We start from the raw sequence: 24,626 nt of genomic DNA on the forward strand, positions 1-24,626 counted from the left end.
TGATTTAGTAAAGGGACTTCTTAGTACTATATGAAAGTAGTCACTACTTGTTACATTGTAATACAGGGTGGCTTGTTACATTGTAGACATCCAAAGGAAAGTCTGTGTCTAGAGCTGACATGGCAGAGTCTGTGGGCATTTTCCATCGGCTCAGAACTCACAGTGGGTGAGTGTGAAGGCCATTTCATGGTGAGAAGATGGATGAGGGCTTTGTCTGCTATGCTTCCTGCTTCATGAACAAGGTGAGGGTGGGACTGGAAGCTGAGCCTTCAGTCCACTTTCCCACCCCAGGTCCAAGCAGACTTGAAGATGAAAGTGGGCAGGAAACTCCAAAAGCAGCAGCTGCCTCATCTTGGAAGTCTCTGAGCTCACTAGGGTCCTGTTTGTAGCTGTGGGAGTGGGTGTCAGTTCAGCCCACTTTGGGCTCAAATGTTTTTCCATCTTCATAATGTACATGCTGGATGTTGTCCTCTTGTGGGTTTTGGCTGTGAAGAGCGAGTCTGTCTTCAAGCCTACTTCAATCAAGAGGTCACTGAAGGCCATCTAACCACAGGAGGCCAGGAAAGTGTCCCAAGTGACACGTGGAGGGGTCATCATGGGCTGGATCCTGCAACGGAGTCATTTGCCTGGTTCTGAACTGTGGCACCCTGGAGGAGGAGAAGTAGAGGAAGATTTTGAAAGACCCTGGGTCCATGTGGACTGGCTTTCATAATCCCTGAGCCCTGGGATGGCGGTGCCCCATTACTCTTGGTCTTTGCCACATGGGCAGCAGTAGTAGGGGGGCAAAACCCCTTCCAGGCTAGTGAGGCCCTGGTGTCAGCATAGGGCAGAGGAGTGGGCACAGGGCTGCTGAAGTCTGTCCACAAATGGGATTTCTCAAGGACATCACTATGCCCTGTGTCCCCTTCACTTACCCTCATAGCCAGGGGCTATGTGGGTGATGATTGGTCAGTAAGAAGAGGCAACAAGATGCAGCCAGGGCTCTGTGACTGGGAGCCAATTCATCAGAGCCTCCTGTCAGACCCCACCTGGACTACACCCCTATCCCTGATAAGGCTCCTTGGGAGGCACTTATGTCACATGAACCCCTCAGGTTACAAAACCCCAGTGCACAAGAAGGTGGTGGACAGGTGTGGGAGGAGCTGGTATGCTATCCACAAGGGACCCGCCCCCATCAGGGAAACCCTGCATCTTAGGACCACTCTGAGCCAGTGATGAGAGCAGGTCAGCTGGCCTCCCTGTACCCTCAATGGCTATTTCCCAGGTGCAAAGTAAAGTTAAGGTGAATGTCAGGTAACAGTGAGAGTCATGTTTTTAAATTGAGTTGGCTTCCATTTTGTTAAAAGTAACAAGCTGAGAGCATTGGTCTTTTTCCTCCCAGGGTGCTACTTTTCTATGATATCAATAAAATAAAGAATCCAGTGCTTGGTCCAATTTAGTGATAATTGACCTTGGCTACCCATTCCTTTACACACTCAACTGTCCATCCATCCATCCATCCATCCACCATCCATCCCTCTGCCTACATCTACCCATCATCCATCATCCATCTGTCCATCCTATTATCCATCCGTCCATCTACCCACCCATCCATCCATTATCCACTCATTCCTGCACTGCCCATCTGTCATTCATCTATGACATCTGTGTGTTCATCGGTGACCCCTAGGCTTCTTGGGGACAGTCAGCACCAGGGTCGGTGCCAGGCAGTTGACTATGGCATTTCTTCTCTTGCCATATCAGTTCACAGTGCTGCAGCCTGAGATTTCAGTGACTTTGCTATCTTTAGCTATTTGGGCAAAGCCCCATCCTAACCCTATGTTTACCTACCCCATTCTTGCTCCTCCTGGTCCAGAAGAAAGAGGGTCAGTAGGTATGTCAGGCAGTCCCTGATTCCAGTCTTAGCCTCCTGTCTTGTCCCTCTACCTTGGGGGTGAGCAGACCCCTGTGGGACTTGAGTGAGGTGCATGCACTGAGCAACTTACATTGCAGGTGGATGGTTACTGCAAAGACCAAAGCAAAGGGCTTTGCTTTGGTCTGTCATGTCAGATGGAGCCTTACTGGCCACCCTCTCCTCACAGCGTTCCTGGATGTCAGGGCTTTCTCAGGACAATGAGGAGTGTCTTTTTCTTGGGAGGGTATGTAGCACTTTCAGGTGTGTTTGTCTGAACTCTGCTTTTAATCAGGGTTTAGCTATCCCTTCCCTGGAATGCCAGGCAGATTTGCACATGCTTTCTGCCCTGCCCACTCCCCAAACAGTCAAGCACAAGAATTAGATGCACTGCCTGGAGGCCTGAGAGCCCTTGGACTCCCACAGATCAGCCTTTTTGCAACAACAGAGCTCATTGTTAGAGTGTACATGGCCAATAAGGCTAGTCATGATTTGGAAATCAGAACTCACCTTCGGAAGTTGGGTAATGCAAAGACTTACATATACTTGGGTGTTTTCAATGTACTTCATTGTTTTCAGTTCTTTCTAATATAGTTCTTGGGTTAACCTAAGCAGGCACTTTTGCACCCATCCAAAATCCTTCATTTAAAACCAAAGCCTTCCCCTTGAGATGAGCCCCTGGTTGCTGATTGTGTGTTCCCCAGGAGAGGCAACCCCTGTTCCAGAGTTTACAACAATCATTTGGCCTTGCTTTCCTTTCCTATTCTAACAGTTTGCCACCTGTGACTAAGTGGAAGTGAGGGGCAGGCAGGCCAGTCAATCCTGAGGCCCAGACCTCACAAGCCTTGCCTCTCCTAGTGCCACCTGCCAACAGCTGCATAAATAGAAACACCCGCTTGCCCTGACCTTTGCCTTACTATAGAAAAGCAAGAATTCAAAGTATTGCATTTCTACTAGAACCTAACTTTCTAAACACACATGAGTGCATCTTTCAAAATGTCTGCAGTTCCTGACAGCTTGCTCAGCAGCCCCTGTGGTGCCCCTGCCGGCTCGATGAACAAAAGCTGAGGTGTATGTGGGGCAGGGGGAGCAGGCATGTATGCAAAGCCTGCTCAGGAAGCCATAAGCACACCAGGGACTGGTGCAGGGAAAGGCCTCAACCTGTCATTCTGTAAGATGTCCAGAGCCTAAGGGCAGCTGGTGGTCCTTAGCCTTCCCAGCTTTGGTTATCTGGAGCAAATTCCACCATCGTCTTCACCCGGGTTTCCTCATCTGCCACAGTGGGGTTCGAAAGACCTTCCTGAGGGTGGGTGTGCAGACTTGGTAGAATGAGGCACCAAAGCCCATTGGCACCTGCACATCCACAAGCTGCTGCTCCTGGCTGTGGTCACCAAGTCTCAATTGGGGAGTTTTTGAGGCTGATGCAATGAACCCTAAGCTGCACACCTGAGCTTGCTTTAATCAGGTATGACCCTGGAGCTGTGGACTGTGGCAAAGGACTCTGAAGAGGTTACCAACTGGGCTCTGTGCTGGCTTATGTGGGCAGGTGGCTCTGGTATTCGACAGTCCACTGTGTGCATTCAAGGATGAACAAGACCCCCTGTGTATAGACTCACGCCTTGGTCAGCACATTTGTTTTACCAATATACTGAACTCAAACCGATGCCCCCAGGCATTAGACATAGGAAGTCCATGGATCAAGGGACCCTGTGTCGTGGCACTAAGACTGGGCATCCACCTGAGACATTCCCCATCTCCTAAGTAAGCCTTCCTCTGAGACACTCCAACAGCACCTCCTAAGTAGCTCCAGTGACTGATTTGCTTGTTTCTGAAGGTGATCACATGGTCACCGATGCGTTACAGAAGCCAGGTCAGCAGAAGCCACCTCTGGCTTTGGCTCCACACAGCATCTTGCTTCTTGGCAGTGGCTCTGTGTGCAGCATCTACTGGTGAAAGAGTAGCTGCCAGACAATCTCGCCTCCCTCAACCCTGCCCCACCAGGGTCCCTGTCTCCAAGGTTGATTAGCCAGCTGTGATGATGTTTGAGAAGCCTCAGACTGTGCCATTAAACTTTTCTCTCTTTCCACAGGACTATTTTTATCCACGATACCTAGGTAAGTTTTAAGTCTCTTGCTTTATCTTTGCTGATCATACAGGAGGACTTGCGGTTACATAGCAAGTTATTCCTTGGGGAAGATGGTGGGCTTGGAACTATCCAGAGCGTGCAGGTCAAAAACATGAATTTGGTGTTTTGCATCATAGTTTCATGCCCTATTGGCTGAATCTTGGTGCATTGCCATCACTTGCAGTGTCTTCTCAGCCTTGATTCCAGACTCCCCCACTGTTGGGAAAACGGTCAGCTTAGTGTCCTCAAAGTTGCTGATCTCAGGACTCTGTCCTTGTGAAATTATTGAGGACCCCAAAGACTCACGTAGGCTGTATTTATTGACATTTTCCACGTTATTAATTAAAATTGCAAACATTGTTTCTGTTTGGTTTGAAGAACAGGAATGCATAAGCAAACACAGCAATGAGGGTGAGGCATGGGGGTGGACTGGAGAGAGAGAGAAAAGTAAAATGGTATCCTAATCTTGGGGACCCCACATACTCCCTAACAGAAGCCCTGGGTCACCTCACAAGTGCATATTCAGTTAACACCACTCCAGAGTTCTTTGGATGCGTACTGTCTGGGAGAGAGAAATCCTGGCCCTTTTAACTTGTAATTTACATTAGGTACATTTATTGGCTTCTGTTCTCTCAGAGACACCTGCTGTGTGCCTGTATCTGGCAGCCAGCAAAGCAACTCATGTCTGGCCCTGGAAAGCCCAGGGACCTCATTCCTGGAGGTGACAGCTTTGAGTGCTGATGCAAAGGACACTCAGCCCATGAGTCTATCCTCACAGTACCTTATGTTATCTATGCCATCTTCCCACACGTGGACAAGTAACAGTGTCCTAATGAAGGACCAGATAGAGTGGCCAGTACCATTCACACAGTCATCCCTGAATGCACAGATCCAGGGTCCCTGCTAGGACACCCACGTGCAGCTGTGCCCAATACCTCAGAGGTAGGAGGGAGGCTTGGGAGCAGCTAGACTTTCAGATTAAGAGCAGTGTCTCATAACAGAAGCCACCTTAACACTAACAGTCAGCTCTGATCACAGTCAGAAGCTCTCTGAACATTTATCAGTGTTTTGTGTGATGGATGTGGGTGGCTCCAGCTCCCTCGATTCTGGGCACAGAGTTTTGCCATGCTTCTCCCTTGTCATCCTTGAGTGTTTCATACTTTGACATCCAGGCCACCTGGTCACTGGAGGATGGCAGCACCCAGGGGAAGAGAACCCATGTCCCCAGAGCCACCCAGCAACTGTTGGTGTGTGCTCTGATGCCTGGCCCACTTGGGGATGATAAGTGACAGTGCTCTCCATTTCTCTCTGCAGAGTGCATCAGTAAATATGGATCTCCATATACCAAAGACCCAGATTTCATCACATGCGTTCAGAGTAAGTGTCTCCTGTCTGTCTTGCTCCAGGACTGTGAGCTGGGTTGGCAGAGGCTCTTGAGTATTTCTATAGCAGCAAGGAGCTGTTGAGCCTTCCCACATCTGCTCTCTTCACACCAAATTGCTTTTTAAAAAAGTAAATTTTGGTTTTATATAGTAAGTAGTAAGTGCATGTGGTACAAGGCTATGAAGTAAATGCTCGTCCACCTCCAACTGTCCAGGCAGACCACTGTAGTACACAGTTCCTAGCTGCCTGTTTACACGTGAAAGTGCACATGGAGTCTTTCGTATACTGCTCACTCACTGCACTGTACCTCCTCAATCCTTTGTCTAATGGGATGTGCATTACCTGTCAGACTTCAGTCACCCTAACACTTGGTTCAGCCTGTGTATTTTGACTGACTTCAAGGTTTTTTCCAGTTTTTATTGTTCCAAACAAAACTACAGTGATACCTTGTGACTGCTGACCCTCACACCTCCAGTAATCTGCAGAGTAGGTTCATAAGATGAGTCCGGAGTCATGCCTGTGCTCACTCTTCCCTTGGACAGAGGTTTCCTCCCTAGCTCAGGCATTCGTTTCCATGAGGAAAAGCCTTTGCTATTGTCATGGGATGTTGTTTTCAGGTTGGTCTAGCCCTTCCCTCTAAGTTTTTTTCTGGCTGTTTTGATGGTACTTCTTTCATTAGACCTAGTTATTTGTGTATCTGAAGTGACTGACTTCTGTACATGCTCCTTACGGGCCTAGCTGATTGCTTCAGTTGCCATGTGAGATGTTTCAAATTACAATGATGCTGTACATTTTATGGATGGCCCTTGACTGCTCCTTTGGGGGCAGGTGGATTGGAACAGAACAGGATTGTTTCTGAGCTGACTAGAGAATAGGCCTTGGGCCATGTGCGTTCTCCAGCTGCCTCACCTGCCCCCTGCACAGGCTATGATGAAGCCCCTGTCCACAGTGCTGACTCCTGCCTGGCCGCTGCCCACCACGGGGCCCACCTGGAGCCACATGTGCTGGGCTGTTGCTGTCTGTACCCCTTGTGACTCTTGGCATGAAGAAGGAGCCCAGACGACTTGCTAGCTGCCTGTCAGACCTCCTCATACTGAACCCCAGGGAGATGCTGCCCCAGCCTGAGCCCAACAGGAGCCATCCAGGCTGCTGCCTTTCACTCCTTGGCTCCTTCGCTCCTTCATAGGTGGTCTTATTGGGTGTTGTGGGCACACGGCACTTCTTGAGTTCTTTGATAGTCTATCATTGTTACAGTTATAGCAGCAGCTCTTTAGACACCACTTCTGAGTTTGCTGGAGTCCAGATCCAGCCCCAGACAAGGCTTGGCCACTAGTTTGTCTTCCAGGAGCCCTGCAGCCAGTGGTGGTGCCAACATGGTGACAACAGTGACTGGAGCTGACGGGAAGGACACCAAGGACTGAGCATGGACTCTGCTTTCTGAATGCCAGGAAGAGCCTCAGTTTCCATTTCTTTCCTTTTTCATGGACCGTGCAGGGTTCTCTGCCTCTGTGTTTGCCCACCGTCACTGGCAACAGGTCCAGTGGGAATCCCTCTGGCCTGTGAGTCCCCAAGAAGGTTGCTCCCCACAGACTGCGTCAGGCAGTGGTTGAGAAGCCCGGCCATTGGGATTCTGCCCCTGGAGGAAAGAAGAGCCTGGGTAGACAGGGCATGCACCCGGGTCCTGACTTGCCACCTGGAGAGACAAGCTGTGGATGGTCACCCTAGCTACACACTGGTGCCAAGATAAACCATTATGTCCCCCCAGCAGACTTGCAGGCAGGCGCCCTCTGCTGTGTGTGCCCAGAGGGGTGGCTAAACGGACATCCTCAGGGCTGCAAGGTCTGTCCCTGCTCCTGCTTTTCTGGAATGTGTCAACCTCACTGCACAGAAGTTGGCTGGGCACCTGCTGAGGGTCAGATACTGGATGTGGTCTTTCCTTTTGTCCTGGAGATATCTAATAGGAAAGAAATGGCATGCATGGTGGTTCAGGTTCCTCTAGGGATGGAAGGACCGGTGTTGTGGCATCGCCTTGGTATAGGGGACACCCCAGTGGAAGATGTCACTGCCTCTTGGCCTTGGGATGGAGTTTTAAGGAGCAACAGTGCCATTCCAGGCAAATTCAAGGCCAAGTTAGCCAGCCCTTCATGCTAAATTTACAGGGGTGTACTTAAGAAATAACTTTAACCCTTTAAGCAAATGGTGGTTGAAATGCACACCACCATCCAGACTCCTTCCCACATGGGCCCTTTGGGGACTTGTGTGGTGTGGTATGGAGTGTCAAGGTATGAGCCACCTGCTCACCCAGTGTGTCTGTCTCCTCCCTCTCAGTTCTTGTGAGCTGGGCTTCACCCTGTCCCAAAGTGTCCTATGGCCTCAGTCCCTGAGTGCAGCCTGGCCAAGGTGGTATGTGAGGGAGGCCAAGGCCAGCAGTAGGGATGGGATCTGCCAGGCCACAGCAGCTGTGCATGGTGAAGAGCCCTGACCCCACTTCTCACTCCCTGGCACTTTGACCACCATGCAACCCCTGCATGCTTAAGGATAAACAGCGTTTACAGCAAACAACCAAAAACCATGGAACAGTGTCTCGAAACAACTTCAAGACTCATAAGCATTTTGTTGGCTGTAATTTGTGCAAAACCAGCAGACTTTGAGGCACACTGTGGAGAGGCCACAAAAAGAAGCCCACACATTGTGGAGTTTCTCTGAGAAGCCTGGACTTGTTGGCTCAGCCTACTGGCAAGCTTGGTGCCCAGCCCTGCCTGGCATGGTGCAGGTGGCACCTGCCAAAGCATGGGTTGGCCCCCAAACCCTGCATGAACTGAAGGAATGTAGCTTTGAGATCAGAGGCCCATTCCCTGCCTCCTGCCTGCCACTCTGGCACCTACCAGGTGGGCAGGAACCAGGTTTGTCCAGAGTTCAGATGTGAGAAAGAGGAGTCCACTTGTGGAGGAAAGACCGTACTCCAAACCTGGCACAAGTGCCCATTCCAGGAATGGAACACACATTGGTGTGGGTGGTCCTGACAGACCCATGGGGTCCTGCTAGAATGGCTCCCAGGGCAGACACACGGTACCCCTCAGGTCCTGCTGAGTTAGCCTGACCTGTTCCCCATGACCAAGGTGGAATGAATGGCCATCTTCAGTCCCCACAGGCAGTGGGCAGAGGAGACAGTCAGAGCCATCGGTTTGGTTGCCAGGAATCAGAGCTGTAGAGAACTGTGTGGTTCTTAAGGTTTGCCATGAAGAAATAATGGAGGAAACAGGTACCAGTCTCCCAGCTTCCTCCCAAGAGAAATAGCACCGTCTGCCACATGTCCTTGGTGGTGCAGTCTCAGGCTTTCATACACAGAAAGGAGAGTGGCCCAGCCAGTCCACAGCTTCTAGGTGGATGCTGGCCAAGGGGAGGATTGAGAGCTGGTGTGAGGATACTGTGAGCTGGTGTTGAGTGATGCAAGTGTGGCCAGGTCCCAGCCATGCTGGACCCAGGACTAGCCCAGCTGTGCCCTCTGCTGCAGGCCTCCTGTCACTTAGGCCTGATATTTGGGTAGCCAGTTGGCAGATGACCACAGACAACAGGAAAATGAGGCTGGTCACCTCTCCCCAAAAATCGAGCAGTCCAGGATCAGGGTTCTGGGTAAATTGTCTAGAGTCAGTTCCATTCCACATCCTCTAACAGTGAACACCAGCCTTCAGTGTTGAACTCTAGAGGGGGCAGATTTGCACCCAGGGAGGAGAAGGAAACAAGAGAACATTAAGGAATGAAATATTTAATATACTGTCTGTGTGATGGAACAGTAGCATACACGACAAGCCGGTCTGGACATAGCATCTGGTCAGGACAGAGACTGATCAGGGCCAGGAACTGGTTCTACTCATGCGTCTCCAGAACCCATGTCCCTGGGTATTCTGCACCTCCCCAGATGTCCCAGAGCCTCCCGAACTGTCATTGCCATGACTTGCTGCTGGCACACAGGAGCCGTCCCAGCTAGACAGTATGCAGACCTCCAGAAGAGAGCAGAGCCTGGGCCTGACCCTCTGCACACAGGCCCATGCCCTCATCTGCTCGGCCAGTGGCCTGTGAAAGGATTCTTTGAGCCCTGGCATAATAATAGCTCTTTCTGCAACTCCCCCAGAACTAGTAATGCACATGCAGCACTTTCCTGCCCCCACCCAAGGCACCATCCAGGCTCTGTCTGGAAGCCTCAGCTGTTGTGAGAGATGGTCCTTGAAGGGCAGCTATGTTGGAAGTCTCTTAACCCATAGGCCCTAAACCACAGGCTGAAGCTGTGCAGCTCAGCCATCTCCTGTGCCCTGCTTTGGTGGCCAATGCACACCTGACCTGAGGCCTTCATGCTGAGAGACCCATACACTGGGCCTGGGGGTCCCCCACCCTATGTGGGCTCCACTGAGGCCATGCCCTATGGAAGGAAGGCACCTGAGGCTGGTGGCTAAGGGCTCCAGTGGGCCTCAGCCTGTCCTGCTGCTTTGCCCTCTGTCTCTCCCCACCTGGCTAAATGGACAGCTGCTCTGGCTTTTCCTGGAACTGGCCCCAGGCCCTGGCCATCTCCACAGCCCTGAGATGGGGCCCTTGCTCCAAGCCAAGCCTGCCTCAGACCCCTCAGCACTGCTGAGGCCCCAGTAGAGGCTCTGACCAACATCCTCAGCTGTGCAAGGGGCTCTGGTACAGCTCTAATTTCTCCTTTGTGTCTTTCAACTCAGACCTGCCTGACCAGTGCACCCCAAACCCCTGCAGCAGGGAGGGAACCCAAGTCTGCCAAGACCTCATGGGCAACTTCTTCTGCCAGTGCAGAGCTGGCTGGGGAGGCCGGCTCTGTGACAAAGGTGAGACTGCAGCTTTACGATGCGGCTGGGGCTGCCATGCATCCCTGCTGTCTTCTTACCCTACCCTCCCCACTCTCCAACCCCACTGAGTCTGGCCCCTAAGGCCAACCTCAGCACTCCTCTGGGACTGCTGCCTTCAGGCTGCAGGTCTGGGGTGGGGACCCTATGCTATGTGAAAAGCCCCTGAGGTGCTGCTTATCTAGAGTTCCTAAAGAGACCTGGGGGAAGGTAGAGCTGCTCTTGGAACAGGGCTGGAGTGAAGGAAGTGCTACATAGGTCCAGCACCCTGACTAAGAGGGATACTCCCCTGACTCATCCGAGTGCAAGCTAGCAGCATAGTAAAGAGCCCTGCAGGAGAGAGGCCAGACGTTGGTGAGGCCCTTTACTCAGAGCAGTCTATGGTGCAGGCTGTGCCCTGCAAGTGGTCTGGGATGGGTCCATCTGCAGTACTGGGGCTCTGATCAGGCTCTGTGCGGATGCAATCTTTGGTGGGTAATGTCTGTCCTTGGACCCACTGGCCAGTGAGTCCCTTTTGGCCTCCACCCACTTCTGGGTGCACCTGGAGACCCTTGGAGTTGAGTCTGCAGCTCTCCCTGCCAATAGTGGCTCAGGTCTCCCCTTCAAGGTCCTCCCACCATCCCCTTGGCCCACTGCAAGGCCTGCAGAAGGGCAGTTGTGGGAGGAGCATGCTCAGGTAAGGGAGTGTGCCCCTCAGAACCTCACTCCGTCCTTGTGTCCAGATGTCAACGAGTGTGATCAACAGAATGGGGGCTGCAGCCAGGTCTGCCACAACAAGCCAGGCAGCTTCCACTGCACCTGCCACAGTGGCTTTGCACTAGCCCCCGACGGCAGGACCTGCCAAGGTAAGGCCCACCAGGCCCCACTGTCACCTCCTGTGCCTCTCTCTTCCTCTTCTCTCCAGTCCTTAGGAGAGGATGAACATCCTTTGGAGGCAGCCCAGCCCAGTAATGAGCTGCAGGGAGCTGCCCAGCACCACAGAACTGGGGTGGCTGCTCCAGCTAGTGGGGCCACACATGCTGACCCTGCTGGGCTCCTTCTAGCTTGTGGAGCCTGCAGAAAGCCTGTGAGGCCCTCAGGGCCCAGACCTGCAGGGAGACGTGCATCCCCTGTGCACCACCAATTTCTCTCAGACCCTCAGCTACTGGCTTCCTCCACTCTGCCCTCCATATTGCCTGTTCCCACTTCTGGAGAGTCCAGGGCTTCTCGGAGTCCAGAGGACACCCCAGAAGGCCACTTCAGAGATGCTCACCCCTGTTCCTGGTGTTGACATAGGATGTAGAGGAGTGGTATCCCACTGTCTGTGAGTGACTGTCTCCTGCCCCCCACAGTGCAGCAGCCTGTGTGTATAGCCCAGATGGATGCTGGGGGATGGGGACAGCACCAGAAGCTTGAGGACAGGGACAGCATCCCACTACCCACTTTGAGACACAGGTCCCATTTTCACCATGTTACAGCTCCAGCTCTGATGACCTAGAGCTCCTTCCCTGCCCAGCTGGTGTGGTTCCCATGGAAATGCATCCTCCTCACTCCTGGAGTGGAGCTCCCTCCCATCTCCACTCTGACCTTGGTCTTGGCCAAGGGACTGGGCCCCTGCACCTTGCTAAGTGGACCCCAAACAATGACATCTGCAGTGTCGGACACTATGCTTGCTAGGCTCACCACAGCCCTGGTGAAGGCATTGGCCCCTCCTCCTCCTCATCTCCACCCTCCTCTGTCTCTGGGCTGTCCTCACCCTGCTAGCCCCAGCAGCCAGCTGCAGAGATCCGCAGCTGTCCTGGGCCGATCTGTATAGCCCTGGCTGTCTGGCTTTCTCATAGATATAGATGAGTGTATAGACTCAGACGCCTGCGGGGAGGCACGCTGCAAGAATCTGCAGGGCTCCTACTCCTGCCTCTGTGACAAGGGCTACACGTACAGCAACCAGGAGAAGGCCTGCCGAGGTAACCTACTCCACAGCCACCCAGTTTACCTCCTCTTCTGCCCCAGAGCTTAGAGCCACACGTCACTGCCTAAGTGTGTGTTGCATTGGTGACAACCGTCGGCCCAGTGTTCTCGGAAGCCACTGTACATGCAGGAGGGCTGGGGAAGGCCAGGGCACCTTCCAGAGTTACCCTGTGTGTCCATGTCAAAGAGGACCCATTCTAACCTCCATAGTGGCTTCACCTACCTCTGCCCACACACACCTGCTCTCACATCTGAGTGCACACCTAAACACATGTGCGCATATATACATGTGCACATGTGAACATGCATGCACGTGCACACTCATGCCCACCCTTCTCCAGCCTACATAGACATACCAATGACTCTGAGCGCCTTTGGCCAACATGGGCTTCTCCCCAGCCCTGGACCCTTATGTGACACTGCCACACTCAGTGTGGGCCTGGAGGTCCTTTTGCTCACTGCAGAGGCCCATATGTCCTGAGAGCACTGAGGGACAATGTTCCCTCTATGTTACTCCTTTCTGGAAACTGACCCCTGCTGGGCAGCTATGGAGCCCCTGAGAGGACTCCCTAAGGGCTGAACAGCCAAAGTGAGAAGAAGATGGGGTGGTTCTGGCTCTGACCATTCCCCACCATTCCCCACAGCAACCAGAGTAGGGGGAAAAGGGGAATAGGCTACTGCCAGTCGGAGTCCCATCCTCATATGTCCGTAGCCCTTTGTTTCTCCATGGACAGCACAAGGCTGTTCATTCCTCCAGGAATGGGCAGAGCTGCAGTCTCAGCTCTCCTGTAGGGAGAAGTTTCAGACTTTGCACATTTCCCATGGTGGACAGAGCATGGTTTGGAGCAGTCTCCATGCCCACCACATGTTCCTTTGTCCAGCAGATGTGGACGAATGCCAGCAGGGACGCTGTGAGCAGACCTGTGTCAACACCCCTGGCAGCTACACCTGCCACTGTGACGGGCGTGGGGGGCTCAAGCTGTCTCCAGACATGGACACCTGTGAGGTGGGTGACCCTGGTGCCCACCAAGCGGCTGTTTGTGCATCACACAGGGCCCTATCTCAGTGCTTCAGCATGATGGGTTTATGGGGAAAAGCTTCCAAAAGTTCAGCTTTGGCTGAGGACTCTGGGATTCCCCAGAGTCACATAGTGAGGGTTCTGTGCTGTGGAGGTGTTTGGTTGTGTTGATGAAATCTCCATAGCAACGCCTGGCTCTTGGCTGGCCTTTGTGCAGACCAGAAGCGTGAGGTGTGCACACTGTGCAAAGCTCTTGCCTCTGCCACAATCTGGAGCAAGTGAGTTGCTGTGCAACACAGCATTTATCTAGTGCTCTCAGAGGGCCACAGGTACCCAGCATCTGTGCTTACCCCCCTCCCCCCGACACACTCACCTGGGGCCCTGGGTCAGGCCCAAGGAACTGCATAGCAATGAGGGTTGCAAGTGTTTTATCTCATGAACAGGGCGATTCAGATAACCAGACCGCAGTGACTTCGGGGTGCAGGGCAGGACACAGCAGTGGTGTTCCCAATTCTGGGTCAGGAGTCCAGGGCATCTGGCAGCTCTGCCTCAACCTCCCCTTGTGTGGGCTGGTGTCCTCCCAAGGCTGCAGGGCAAGGGCCACTGCACCTCCACAGCCCTTTGTCCAGCTCCTAACTAGCCAGTGTGGGCAGAGCTGGACCCCTCAACCTTAGGTCTCTGTCAGCTCCATCGGCTTTGATCCTGTCCTACAGGACAGCAGGGGAAGCTGGCGTAGATGACACTCTAGAAACAGTTCTGTAGGCCTTTGTGTTCTGTTCAGTTGGTAATATCACATATGTGATTATTTTTAATGAGCCCCCTACTTTTTCCTGGGTTTGAAGCACTTAATAACTTAAAACAAGCAAACCAGAATTGGTGAGGAGGCAAGGGAAGGCCACAGAGCAGCTCTGTAGGCTGTGCAGACGGTGACCATGGTATGCCAGCTCTCTGCCTGGAGGCCTGATTGATGTGTGCCTTGGACTGTACCAGATGCTGGGATTTCAAGAATGAGTGGAGTCCTTGAGGTTAGACGAGAGTCTGCCAAGGGGCACCTTAGCTAATGTGCCTGCCTGTCCTGTGGCAGGACATCTTGCCGTGTGTGCCCTTCAGCATGGCCAAGAGCATGAAGTCCTTGTACCTGGGCCGCATCTTCAGCGGGACACCTGTGATCAGACTACGCTTCAAGAGGCTGCAACCTACCAGGTGAGAGAGAAGGCAGATCACAAGACAGTAAAACCCAGTTAGGCCCCGCAGCTCTGTGAGTCCAGGGCCATCCGGGCCTGGGCACACAACAGCTGCCCCATAGACAAGTGCCCATGTTCTGGAAAGAATTGTGGGGCTGAGGGCTCACGTGAGCCTGTGGTTAGCCAATGCCCTGTGCTGGGCAGCTTGTGCCACCTGACCTGCATTCAACTGCAGTCTATTTCTGTTCTCAGGCTGGTGGCTGAGTTTGACTTCCGAACCTTTGACCCAGAAGGGATCCTCCTCTTTGCTGGAGGCCATTTGGAAAGCACCTGGGTCGTCCTGGGTCTGCGGGCCGGGAGGCTGGAGCTGCAACTGCGTTACAATGGTGTGGGCCGCGTCACCAGCAGTGGGCCGGTCATCAATCATGGCATGTGGCAGACGGTGAGTGTGGTACCCAGGGCTGTCTCTGAGCTGGGTCTGGCATTAACTCTGTTACTTGACAGTGGACACGACTCTGGGCTTGACACTGGGGGTCCATGAGCAGGACACGAAGCCCCAGTTAGTTTACACCCTCGAGGCTCAGTGTGGGCTGCTGATTTACTTCATCAGAGACAAAATGTGGTTCCACAAAGGAGTGAGAGCACAGTGGTATCTGCCTAGAGGACATAAGGACAGCTGTGAACGGGGATGAGGCCCGAGGGCTGCAGGATATCCACGAGGCTGCAAGTCTTCTGACTAGCACAGGTGCTGCCCTGGGGCTTTGGCCTCTGTGACCGCCAGGCTACATGGGCCTCCAGAGGACACAGACACCTTCTGGCCAGATAGCAGCTCCTTGACCTTGGACTCATATCCCACATCTCAGGCCATGAACAAAACAGTCTGTAGTGAAACAGGCTTGGAAATCCACGTGTGGAAGAGAAACAGAAAGATGTGGTCTTTCCCTTAGCAGTGAAGACAAAAATGGAAAAACCTGCACTGAGCCTTGCCGGCAAGCATCTATCACATCCCCAGCCAACCAAGTCCCATCAGTGCCTCTTCCTACCTTAGAGGGACCAGAGTCTCTGTGACTGGAGTACATCCCCAGCAAGTCGCAGAGGCATAAATGGGGAATGAGGCCAGGGACTGTGGTCCCAGGCAGAATTGCTAGTCAGGAGCAGCAGCTGTGATGGGTCCTGCATGGGAGACTATGTCCTGATGCCCGGCCAGTGGCTCAGGAACAAGGCAGCCCATGAGGACCAATCCCTCCCTTTCCACAGCACTGCCCACCACGCACCACCAACTGGATCAGACCCAGGCACCTGGTGTGTCTCTGCCTTAGCCCAAAAGGAAACTGTCGCTGCTCTGGAGACTGGAGAGGTGTCCCATGTGTAGAGTCTCAGGTGTCAAAGTCCCCTACATGGAATGTTTCTGAGGAATTTGTTCATTCAGCATTTGTCTGTGCCAGACACTGAATTAACTGTTAGAAATGTAGAAATAAATGTTCTCCTGCCTTCAGCCACTCGTAGCTGAGGGGTGGAGACCAGGGCACTGGTGTGGAGGGTAATGTCAAGCAGCTCCACAGCTGGAGCTGAGAGTGGGGCCCCGAGATGCCAAGACAGCAAAAGTGACTCCAAGTGAGCGCTGGGCTAAGTGTGGGTGGAGGAGGCAGCACTGTGAGGGGCATGAGGGCCAGAAGCCACTCTCAGACTATGAGGGGGCAGGGAGGTTGAGGTGGAGAGAGGTGGACCATGGAGGTGTAAGATGTGTGGGCCACAAACGTGGGGGTGGTGTGGACCTTGGAGTTGGGAGGTTGTATGGGCCACTGCGGTGTGAGGTGGTGTGGGCCACAGAGGCAGGGGCAGTGTGAGCCAGAGGTGGGAGTGGCATGGGTGATGTAGGTGTGAGATCCTGAAGGCACACAAATGGGAAGTTGAGGGTGAGCTGGTGTTCTAGGCCTGGGGTGAACTGAGGGATTTGGGGGTTTCTCCTATGGAAGGTGGGAAGCCAGTGAAGGCTATGGGGAGGTGAGGTGGGAAGCCAGTGAAGGCTATGGGGAGGTGAGGGAGTCGTGTGGACTCTTCTCATGTGAGGACATTATGTGTGGACTCTTCTCATGTGAGGACATTATGTGTGGACTATGGTAGGCTCCTGGCTGCAGTCAGCCCTGCCAGCCAGGTGGGTCACTTGTCTGGGTGGACAGGCTGGGCTTCATCTCTGTCCTGGTTGAGAAGGTTAACTAACCCTCTCTAGAGCCACAGTTTCTCTGCACACAGTGGAGACCACACCTTCAAAAGGCAACTGTGAGAAATAAACTGCACCTTGGCACCCAGCACAGGACACCACACATGCTGAGACCGCCTCGTACCCAGCAGTAACAGCCTTGGCCTCAGTAGGGATGGGTTGGGAGGGTCTTCCAGATCAGGGCAGGGGCTCAAAGGTTGCATCATGGGATTCCAGGGATGGCTGCACAACACACCGAGGGACAGTGGTACCCACCAGTGGGTGCCAGCTCTGCATTGGCTCAATGAGGTACCCTAGTACTGTGTTTCTTCTCATCCTTGACTTGCTCCTTCTGCTGGCAGCAAAGGACCCATTGTCATCACAGACTAGACCAGCCCAGGCCCTGCAGTGCACAGACCATGCAGGTCACACAGACCTCATCCAGGGCAGGCCAGCATACCCAGTGCTCTGAGATCTCAGGAAGGCACTGTCCTTGTGAGGGCATCAGGGCAGCTTCAGAAAGGGGAATGCATGTAGGGACGGTCGGAACGCAGCCAGAGAAGAGGAGGGGATTCTGGACTCCATAGAGAAAGGGTCAGCAAAACCTGGGGAGTGGGGCAGGGGGGAGTGAAGCCAGGCCATGTGGGCCAAGAGCCAGGCAAGGACTTGGCCCTGCTGCTCCTGGGGACGCCTGGGTGACAAGGAACAGTGCTATGTGCTGGCGAGAGGGCAGAAACAACAGAGTTTATCAGCCTTATGTGGGTCTGCTCTAGCCTTGAGTCAGCTGAAGGGCCACAAACAAACCCTGAGTGGACAGTGGTGGTCCAGGTGTTAACTGCCCCAGGGTCCAGCAGAGCAGGAAAGCACACTCACAATTGCACTTGCTGGGGTCAAAACTGAGAAAAAATTGGTCTGTTCAGGGATTTGTAGCTTGGTGAGAAATCTATAAATAAAAGCAAAGGCTGTAGGCCCCTCCGCGGTGGGAGCTGGGGAGAGCATGTGGGGGTCGGGGTGTGGCTGTTAGTGTTGTAAAAGTCCTCTGAGCCATATGTTTGCATGCTATGGACGTCTCTGTGTTTGTGCAGTAAGAAGGGTTTGAACATGGAGCTGGCCTTAGGGCTCAGTCTGGCTTATGGCTTGGCACTTGGCGGGGGGCAGGTTCCACCCTGTGGTCTACAGTTCCCCACACAGCCACACCTATTCTGCAGGATGGCTCCTCCCAGTCTACAATGTCCAGAGTCACAGATGCTGAGAACAACTACTCAGAAGAGGGAGAATGAGCAGGTCTCCCATGTCGCTTTTCTGAAGATGTGTGGATTGGATGAGACATGCCGGGGCCTGACTGTGGGCAGCCCTGATCTCTCTATCTACAGCCCACACTGGCTCATGGGTTCTTATACTGACAGAAGTGGCAATGAAACCTTTCTATGGAGGTCCTGTGTAACAATCCTATTTTCCCAAATGTGCTGGGAGATCAGCTCTTCAGATTGGAGGGACCATGACTCCTTTTTCACAGCCCTGGCTAAGAGCTCACAAGGACAGGCACAGTGGTGGCAGCAAGGCCTCCTGCACACAGCATGGCAGGCAGGAGTAGGGACAGATGTACTGGCCCAGGTGGGAGTGAGCATGGCCTCATGGGATTAGGCACCTCTTGGACACAGATAACTGTAGCTGTGGCCTGCCTGAGGTTGGGTGCCTCCTGGCCCAAGTGTCATGGGCCTGACATCCACAGGTCAGAAGGAGAGGATACCTCTCCTGCCTGTCCTAACAGCACTGACCTCCTTCAGATCTCTATTGAGGAGTTGGAACGGAATCTGGTGATCAAAGTCAACAAGGATGCAGTCATGAAGATCGCGGTGGCTGGGGAGCTGTTTCAGCAGGACAGGGGCCTATATCACCTGAACCTCACCGTGGGAGGTGTTCCCTTCAAGGAGAAGGACCTTGTCCAGCCTGTAAGTACCGTCCCTGACTGCAGGGGCAGCACATGGTGCACTCACTCAACGTGCTGGAAGAAGTCTGGCTCTGAGCCACCTGGTCCTCCCCATTGCCCAAGTCTGGCAGTGGACCTGAGGAGGGCAGAGCATTCCCAGGCATCATCATCTCACCATCTCTTCTTATGAGGCCTACTTGAGTTTTCATCCAAATTGATAATGAAAATGTCTTATTTTTAACAAAAAGAATACTGAACTTTTTGGATTATTCTCAAGAACATGTTGGGTTGTTAGCCCTGCCAGGATTTCTATAGGGGAAAAAGCTGTTATGAGAGACAGCATTAGTCATTTTCCAAAGTTCTGCCTTTCCCTGTCTCTCTCCGCCCCTCACACCTTTGCACCTTGGTCTCTGTCTCCCAGTTCACTGGTGTCAGTGGCCAGAACCCATGGTTTGGGGATTGCAGTGTCCACACCAGATAGAAAATAGGCTTGGATAGAATAAGTCTGAAGGTCAGCACTCAGGAGGGCTGAAGGGGGTGTCCTGGGCACAGCGTGAAGCCAGGTCACCTTCATAGTCCCTCATGCGACTCATGTGGCCTGACTTGCTCACAGCCGCATAGTGAGTTTGTGGCTGAGTTGGAACTGGCATCCCCAGAGCCTGACCAGCTTTTTCAGCTGTGCTTCCCAGGCGCCAGGAGAGGGGCAGACACAGCCACTGTAAAGTGCCACTCCCAACATGTGCAGGCAGGTGGCAACCGTCCTTCACCTCTGCCTTTCAGCAGGGAGACCAGACACAGATGAAGTAGGCAGGCTGCCCCTAATGCATGTTGTCCTGTGTGGATATAGCCATTGGCAAAAGTGAAGAACCCTTTTATGAAATAACCACAAGAGGATTTACCCAATTTGCTGTAGATTTCCCATGCCTAAGTCAGGAGGGCATCACCCAGCAGGTCGGGTAGCACCAGGCACGTAGCCTTCTCCTCGAGTCTGGTTTCCAGGACTTACACGTCTTTCCAGATTAACCCTCGTCTGGATGGCTGCATGAGGAGCTGGAACTGGCTGAACGGGGAGGACGGCACCATCCAAGAAACGGTGAAGGCGAACACGAAGATGCAGTGTTTCTCCCTGACGGAGAAAGGGTCCTTCTTCCCAGGGAACGGGTTTGCCTTCTACAGCCTTGGCTACAGTAAGTGGGTCTGGCCCTCCCATCTGGGCAGCTGTAGTAGGACTTCCAGCCAGCTACATGGTGAAACTCGAGTAGCCAGGCAGGCAAACAGCTCCTCTCTCCATGACTGTTGGAGACAAACTGGCGTCCCCCCCAGGATCAGGGCCTCATCGTGAGGCCCAGGTCCCAGCGTGGCCACTGGCTCTCCCTGTAGAGTTAGCCAGGGGGGAGGACACAATGGTCAGAAAGGGGCAGGCTGATAGGCTGAGAAGGTCTCAGGTCTGTGGCAGGAAGTCTGAGACAGGACAAGCTTGGCTGTGTCCGAGCCGACGGATCAACTCTCGAAAGTGCATCTCACCTGCATTTGGCAGGTGAGAGGAAGGCTGGCTTTTCGCCTCGGCCAACCAGCCTGCAGAGGGGACAGGGCTGAGTGCAAGTCTGCACAGACCTCGATTCACCTCACTGCACCACACAGCTCCTTGCACTTTGGAGCTCTTTGCAAGGCAGAGACTTAAAAACCAAGGGAGCAAGGTCTCCTAGGCTTCCTGGGATTTAAACATGGGGAAGAGTAGGGGAGAGCCAGAATCTGCCTGTCTGCCAAAGCGCATTGTGTGCGATGCAGATGGGTTGTGTGACCCAGCTGCACTGTGTGTACAGAAGCACCCGACTAGGCTCTAGAGCCATAAACCAAGCTGCCTGCCTAGGGACCTGCTGGAGGAATGAGTTCACAGGCTCGGCTCGCATGGGCTTCTGAGCTCTCAGTGAAATTCCCCCTAGCAGAACTGCCTGGAGGTGGACAGGAGCAGCATGGGTGGATGACAGCCTGCAACATACACGATTTGTGAACTCTTGAACGGTGTAGACAGGCAAAATCTGGGAGGAAGGTGGGTAGTGATCCTCACGCCAGCCTGTGCCCTGTGCCCCCCTCCGTCAAGTCTGTAGCCTGGGAGTCACTTATAGGATGCTGGGAAGTAGGGTGCTGGCCTGGCCAGTGGAAGCAGCCATCCTCAGGTACCCCAGTGTCCTGGAGTGGGCAGCCTGGGCCCAGCACTGGCAATCCCATCTCCCCCTGGCTGTGGGCTGTCTGCAGAGATGCTAGGTCCTATAGACTCAGTGCTGTCATGGTGTACCCCCCACTTGCCTTCTTGCCTGCCAGGCGGTGCCTCTGCTGCCAGGAGCAGGTGCGTGGAGCTGTCCCTCGGGGACCCTCTGCTTGTCTGCCCACCACTCACTCTGTCCTCTGCACCATTTGCACTGCCTTGTAATGTGCCGCTCTCATTGCAGCTCGGACATCCCCAGACATCGGGACAGAAACCACCTGGGAAGTACAAGTTGTGGCTCGGATCCGCCCTGCCACCGACACAGGGGTGCTGTTCGCACTGGTGGCCGATGACCATACCGTACCCCTCTCTGTGGCCCTGGTTGACTACCACTCCACAAAGAAGCTCAAGAAGCAGGTAGGGCTGTGATGAGTGGAGCCTCGGCATCCACACCCACTGGTACTGGGGTACCAGTCAGTGAGAGCTGTCCTAGCTGTGCTCTCGAAAGTCAAGTTACCTGGTGTTCCCAGCCCAGAGCCTCCACCCAAGTGTACACACCTGGCATGTGCCCTCTGGCTGACATGTCACTACTGTGAGGCAAGCTGCTGGCTGAAGTGGCTAGTGGCACAGCCAGGGTTTGAAACCAGCAGACTGCACAGGAACTTCTGCTGGCCAGTGGGCACGGGCATCCCCTACACAGTGGTCAGCACAGTGCTCAGAATGGTCAACTAGCTTCTCATATGTAAGCTCAGAGTGTCACTAGCAAATGCAGATTTCCTGTTTCTCTCAAAGTCAGGCCTGCAACCTGGCCTTGCCATCCAGTGGCTTCTTCTCTTGACCACACCAGGCAAAGCCCTGGGTTCAGCTGCCCCTTGAGCACAACCATCCTCCCACACAGTCCCCACCATGCCCAGTAGCTTCCCATGTCAGGTGGACGATCTCGAGTCACTGACTCCCATTGTTTCCTCGTGGAACTAGGTCTTCCTCCCCTACCTCTATCCCAAGGAAAAGAACGTGGGTCAAAGCAGACAGTCCCTCTCCCTGAGTCTGCCTGCCTGGCTTCTGGCTACTTTTGCCAGACTCAGTGTGCATGGATTCTTGCCACCCAGGGGGCCAGGCCACGTGCTCTTGGCTTCCAAACCCACCCCTATCATGTGGAATAAAACAACCAAGCCTAGGCCACCCATGCCCGGGGACAGCAAGGGGCAGAGGGTGAGATGTGTCCTTCATCATATCATCAATATACCTAAGCCTCTAGTGGAGCCAGTTCAGGCCAGTGAGTCCCTTAGGGTGGGTAGGGGTGGCCCAAGTCCCCCCAGTTGGGGGCTTTGCTGTACCATCTCCTTCTGTCACCTTCCAACTGCCCCCAGGGCTGCTGGGCCCCTTCAAACCCAGGGCCACAGGGATACCCTACCCTCCAAGAAGGATGGAGGCATCCACAGGCCTGTGATGACCAGAGCTGGCAGGACGCAGGGCACACTGACCCCTGCACCTGTGTTCCCAACCCCTACAGCTGGTTGTCCTGGCAGTTGAGGACATTGCCCTGGGCCTGATGGAGATCAAAGTGTGTGATGGTCAAGAGCATTCGGTCACTGTCTCCCTGAGGGAGGGCGAAGCCACCCTGGAGGTGGACGGCACCAAGGGTCAGCGTGAAGTCAGTGCTGCCCTGCTGCAAGAGAGGCTGGCCACGCTCAAGGCACACCTGCAGGGCTCCATGCTCACCTTCATCGGGGGCCTGCCAGGTAGGGGTTCAATGTGCTGGTCTCCAGGGTGGGCTTCCCCTGTGCTGATGGGGCCAACTTGCTTTCCACATCAGCTCTGATGGAGGTTACAGAAGAGGATGGGTTAGAAGAAGAGGAGGCAGGTTTATTCCCTGGCCTCTGAGCTGCCCCAGAATTTGTGAGCACTGGTGTAGCATCTATCCTGATTCTGAGAAGACTGGACACAGTGGGCTGAGTCAGCCTTTCCCTCCCTATGCCTCTGCAGAAGTCATTGAGAGCTGGTCAGAAGCAAGTCAAGTTCTTCTTGAGGTCACTTGTCTGTTATCAGCTGACACTGACAGGGGCCACTGGCCATTCCTATGCCCAGCAGGGGACCCAGCAGCAACCCACTCACTCACACAGACCCAGTGTGGGACTGGGATAAAATTAAACTAAGGATGTCCCTACTTGTGACCCTGAGCCGAGGGTACAGGCGAGAACCCAAGTCCTCCCACTGTTAGCTGATCTTTAGTTGTGACTTATAACAGAATATCTGTCCTGGTGACCAGACAGGCTCCATTGTTTTAATCACCAAAGCTTGGAGGAGAATGAGAAAGCTGGAAGCTCTGTAGTATGGGCATCTCCCAGCCTGGGGGGGAGGGTTGAGAAGATGCCCTTTAATGGATTGGCCTGATGCATGCACACTCCTTGGGATGTCCACCAGAACCGGGCAGTGGGTGGAGGAGCAAACACTTCATGCCCAGGTTCAGGTCTGCCTCCAGAGAGGGACACTAACCTGAGGAAGACAGGGCACAAACGCCCCACAGGGAGCACAGGGCTGGCCACAAGGGACATGGAAGTGGTCGACAGGTGCTCCCTGGTCCAGCTCAGCTGGACTTGTCACACAGGGTTTGTTCTCCCACTGCCCAGATGTGCCGGTGACTTCCACACCCGTCACGGCGTTCTACCGTGGCTGCCTGACACTGGAGGTCAACGGGAAGCTTTTGGACCTGGATGAGGCTGAGTACAAGCACAGTGACATCACCTCACACTCCTGCCCACCCGTGGAGTACACCACTCCCTAGACTTGCTGCCCCAGGACCTAAAAGCAAGAGGCCCACATGCTCCCCTCCAGGGAGAAGGAAGGGAGAGGTGGGCGCCTCGCCCCAACACTGGCGTGGGCCAGGCCACCTGACTTTGCCAGCTGCTTTCCTTTGAGATCTTTCTTTGCCTTGTAACATATCTGTACATAGTGGGACTGGTATTGGAGGTCAGAGGCCACACGACTGGTCACTCAGCCTGTGAGCTGCAGGCACAGGGATGGGTGTGGAAGGGCCAGCTTGCAGCAGAGTGGACTTAAAGAAAATAATTCTTTGTTATTTTTATTACCACATGCTTCTTTCTGACTCTAAAATATGGAAAAATAAAATATTTACAGAAACCTTTTTAACCCTGTGTTGGCTGGTATCTGCTCCATGATGCTTTTAGTGTGTAATGGCTCTCAGGATAAACCAGCTTGAAGGGTTGCATGCCATGGATCTGCAGCCAGGGAGGTCTTTGTGCCTCAGCTTGTAGCAGAAGGAAGATGGCTGCCACATGGCAGGGTGCCCTGCACCTCAGTTTCCTCTGTTGAGGGGAAGGGAAGTCACTATGCTCTTTGGCCCCTGATGAAAGGTCGGGCAGTAGCAATGCTGCCAGGCACAGCTCTGAGAAGCATGGGAAGCACAGTCCTGCCCGGGGCCCTGGAGACGCCATGCCGCCCCTGCTTTGCCCCTGCAGCCCCCAAGCGAGAGCCTCATGGGGCCAGATCTGGCTCCAGCCCTGTCCTTCAGTGGTTTGCCTTCACTTTGGAGGCAGCTCTGAAATGTCCTCATGGAATGTTCTCATGGCGCACCCTCCATCCAGCTCCAGTTCTCTCTAGAAAGTCAGGAGGTCAAAGCAGAGGACAAATGCCTGCTTTGGGCTGGACCATGCTAGACCCACACAGACACCAGCGTGCAGCCAGCATATATGGCACTCATGGCCCTCCCTGGGGAGCAGCAACGCTCTGTCTGGGAGAGCTCAGACACCTCTGTTTCCTCACGTACCTTCCTCAGACTAACTGGGCACCGGGCCTCATTCCATCTCCTGCCAAACAAAGCAAAAACCTCCACAAGGCCAAACAATGCAGCACATCGTGCCAG

The 24,626-nt window shown here is 53.8% G+C and overlaps 1 protein-coding gene across 1 annotated transcript in view; it reads left to right on the forward strand.

Moving 5' to 3' along the window:
* The window catches only part of Gas6 (growth arrest specific 6), a 34,802-nt gene extending 10,909 nt beyond the window's left edge, over positions 1 to 23,893 (forward strand). The window contains exons 3-15 of the mRNA XM_020164483.2: positions 3,981 to 4,005; positions 5,331 to 5,393; positions 10,118 to 10,240; positions 10,981 to 11,103; positions 12,079 to 12,201; positions 13,090 to 13,211; positions 14,308 to 14,426; positions 14,660 to 14,849; positions 18,395 to 18,559; positions 19,556 to 19,724; positions 20,988 to 21,160; positions 22,257 to 22,485; positions 23,374 to 23,893. Of these exons, the coding sequence (XP_020020072.1) occupies positions 3,981 to 4,005; positions 5,331 to 5,393; positions 10,118 to 10,240; positions 10,981 to 11,103; positions 12,079 to 12,201; positions 13,090 to 13,211; positions 14,308 to 14,426; positions 14,660 to 14,849; positions 18,395 to 18,559; positions 19,556 to 19,724; positions 20,988 to 21,160; positions 22,257 to 22,485; positions 23,374 to 23,528 (1,779 nt within the window). The 3' untranslated portion in view covers positions 23,529 to 23,893. The remainder of the gene's footprint in view (positions 1 to 3,980; positions 4,006 to 5,330; positions 5,394 to 10,117; positions 10,241 to 10,980; positions 11,104 to 12,078; positions 12,202 to 13,089; positions 13,212 to 14,307; positions 14,427 to 14,659; positions 14,850 to 18,394; positions 18,560 to 19,555; positions 19,725 to 20,987; positions 21,161 to 22,256; positions 22,486 to 23,373) is intronic.
* Positions 23,894 to 24,626: the final 733 nt, after the last annotated feature.

Source organism: Castor canadensis, chromosome 10 (genome assembly GCF_047511655.1).
Source record: "Castor canadensis chromosome 10, mCasCan1.hap1v2, whole genome shotgun sequence".
Lineage (NCBI taxonomy): Eukaryota > Metazoa > Chordata > Mammalia > Rodentia > Castoridae > Castor > Castor canadensis.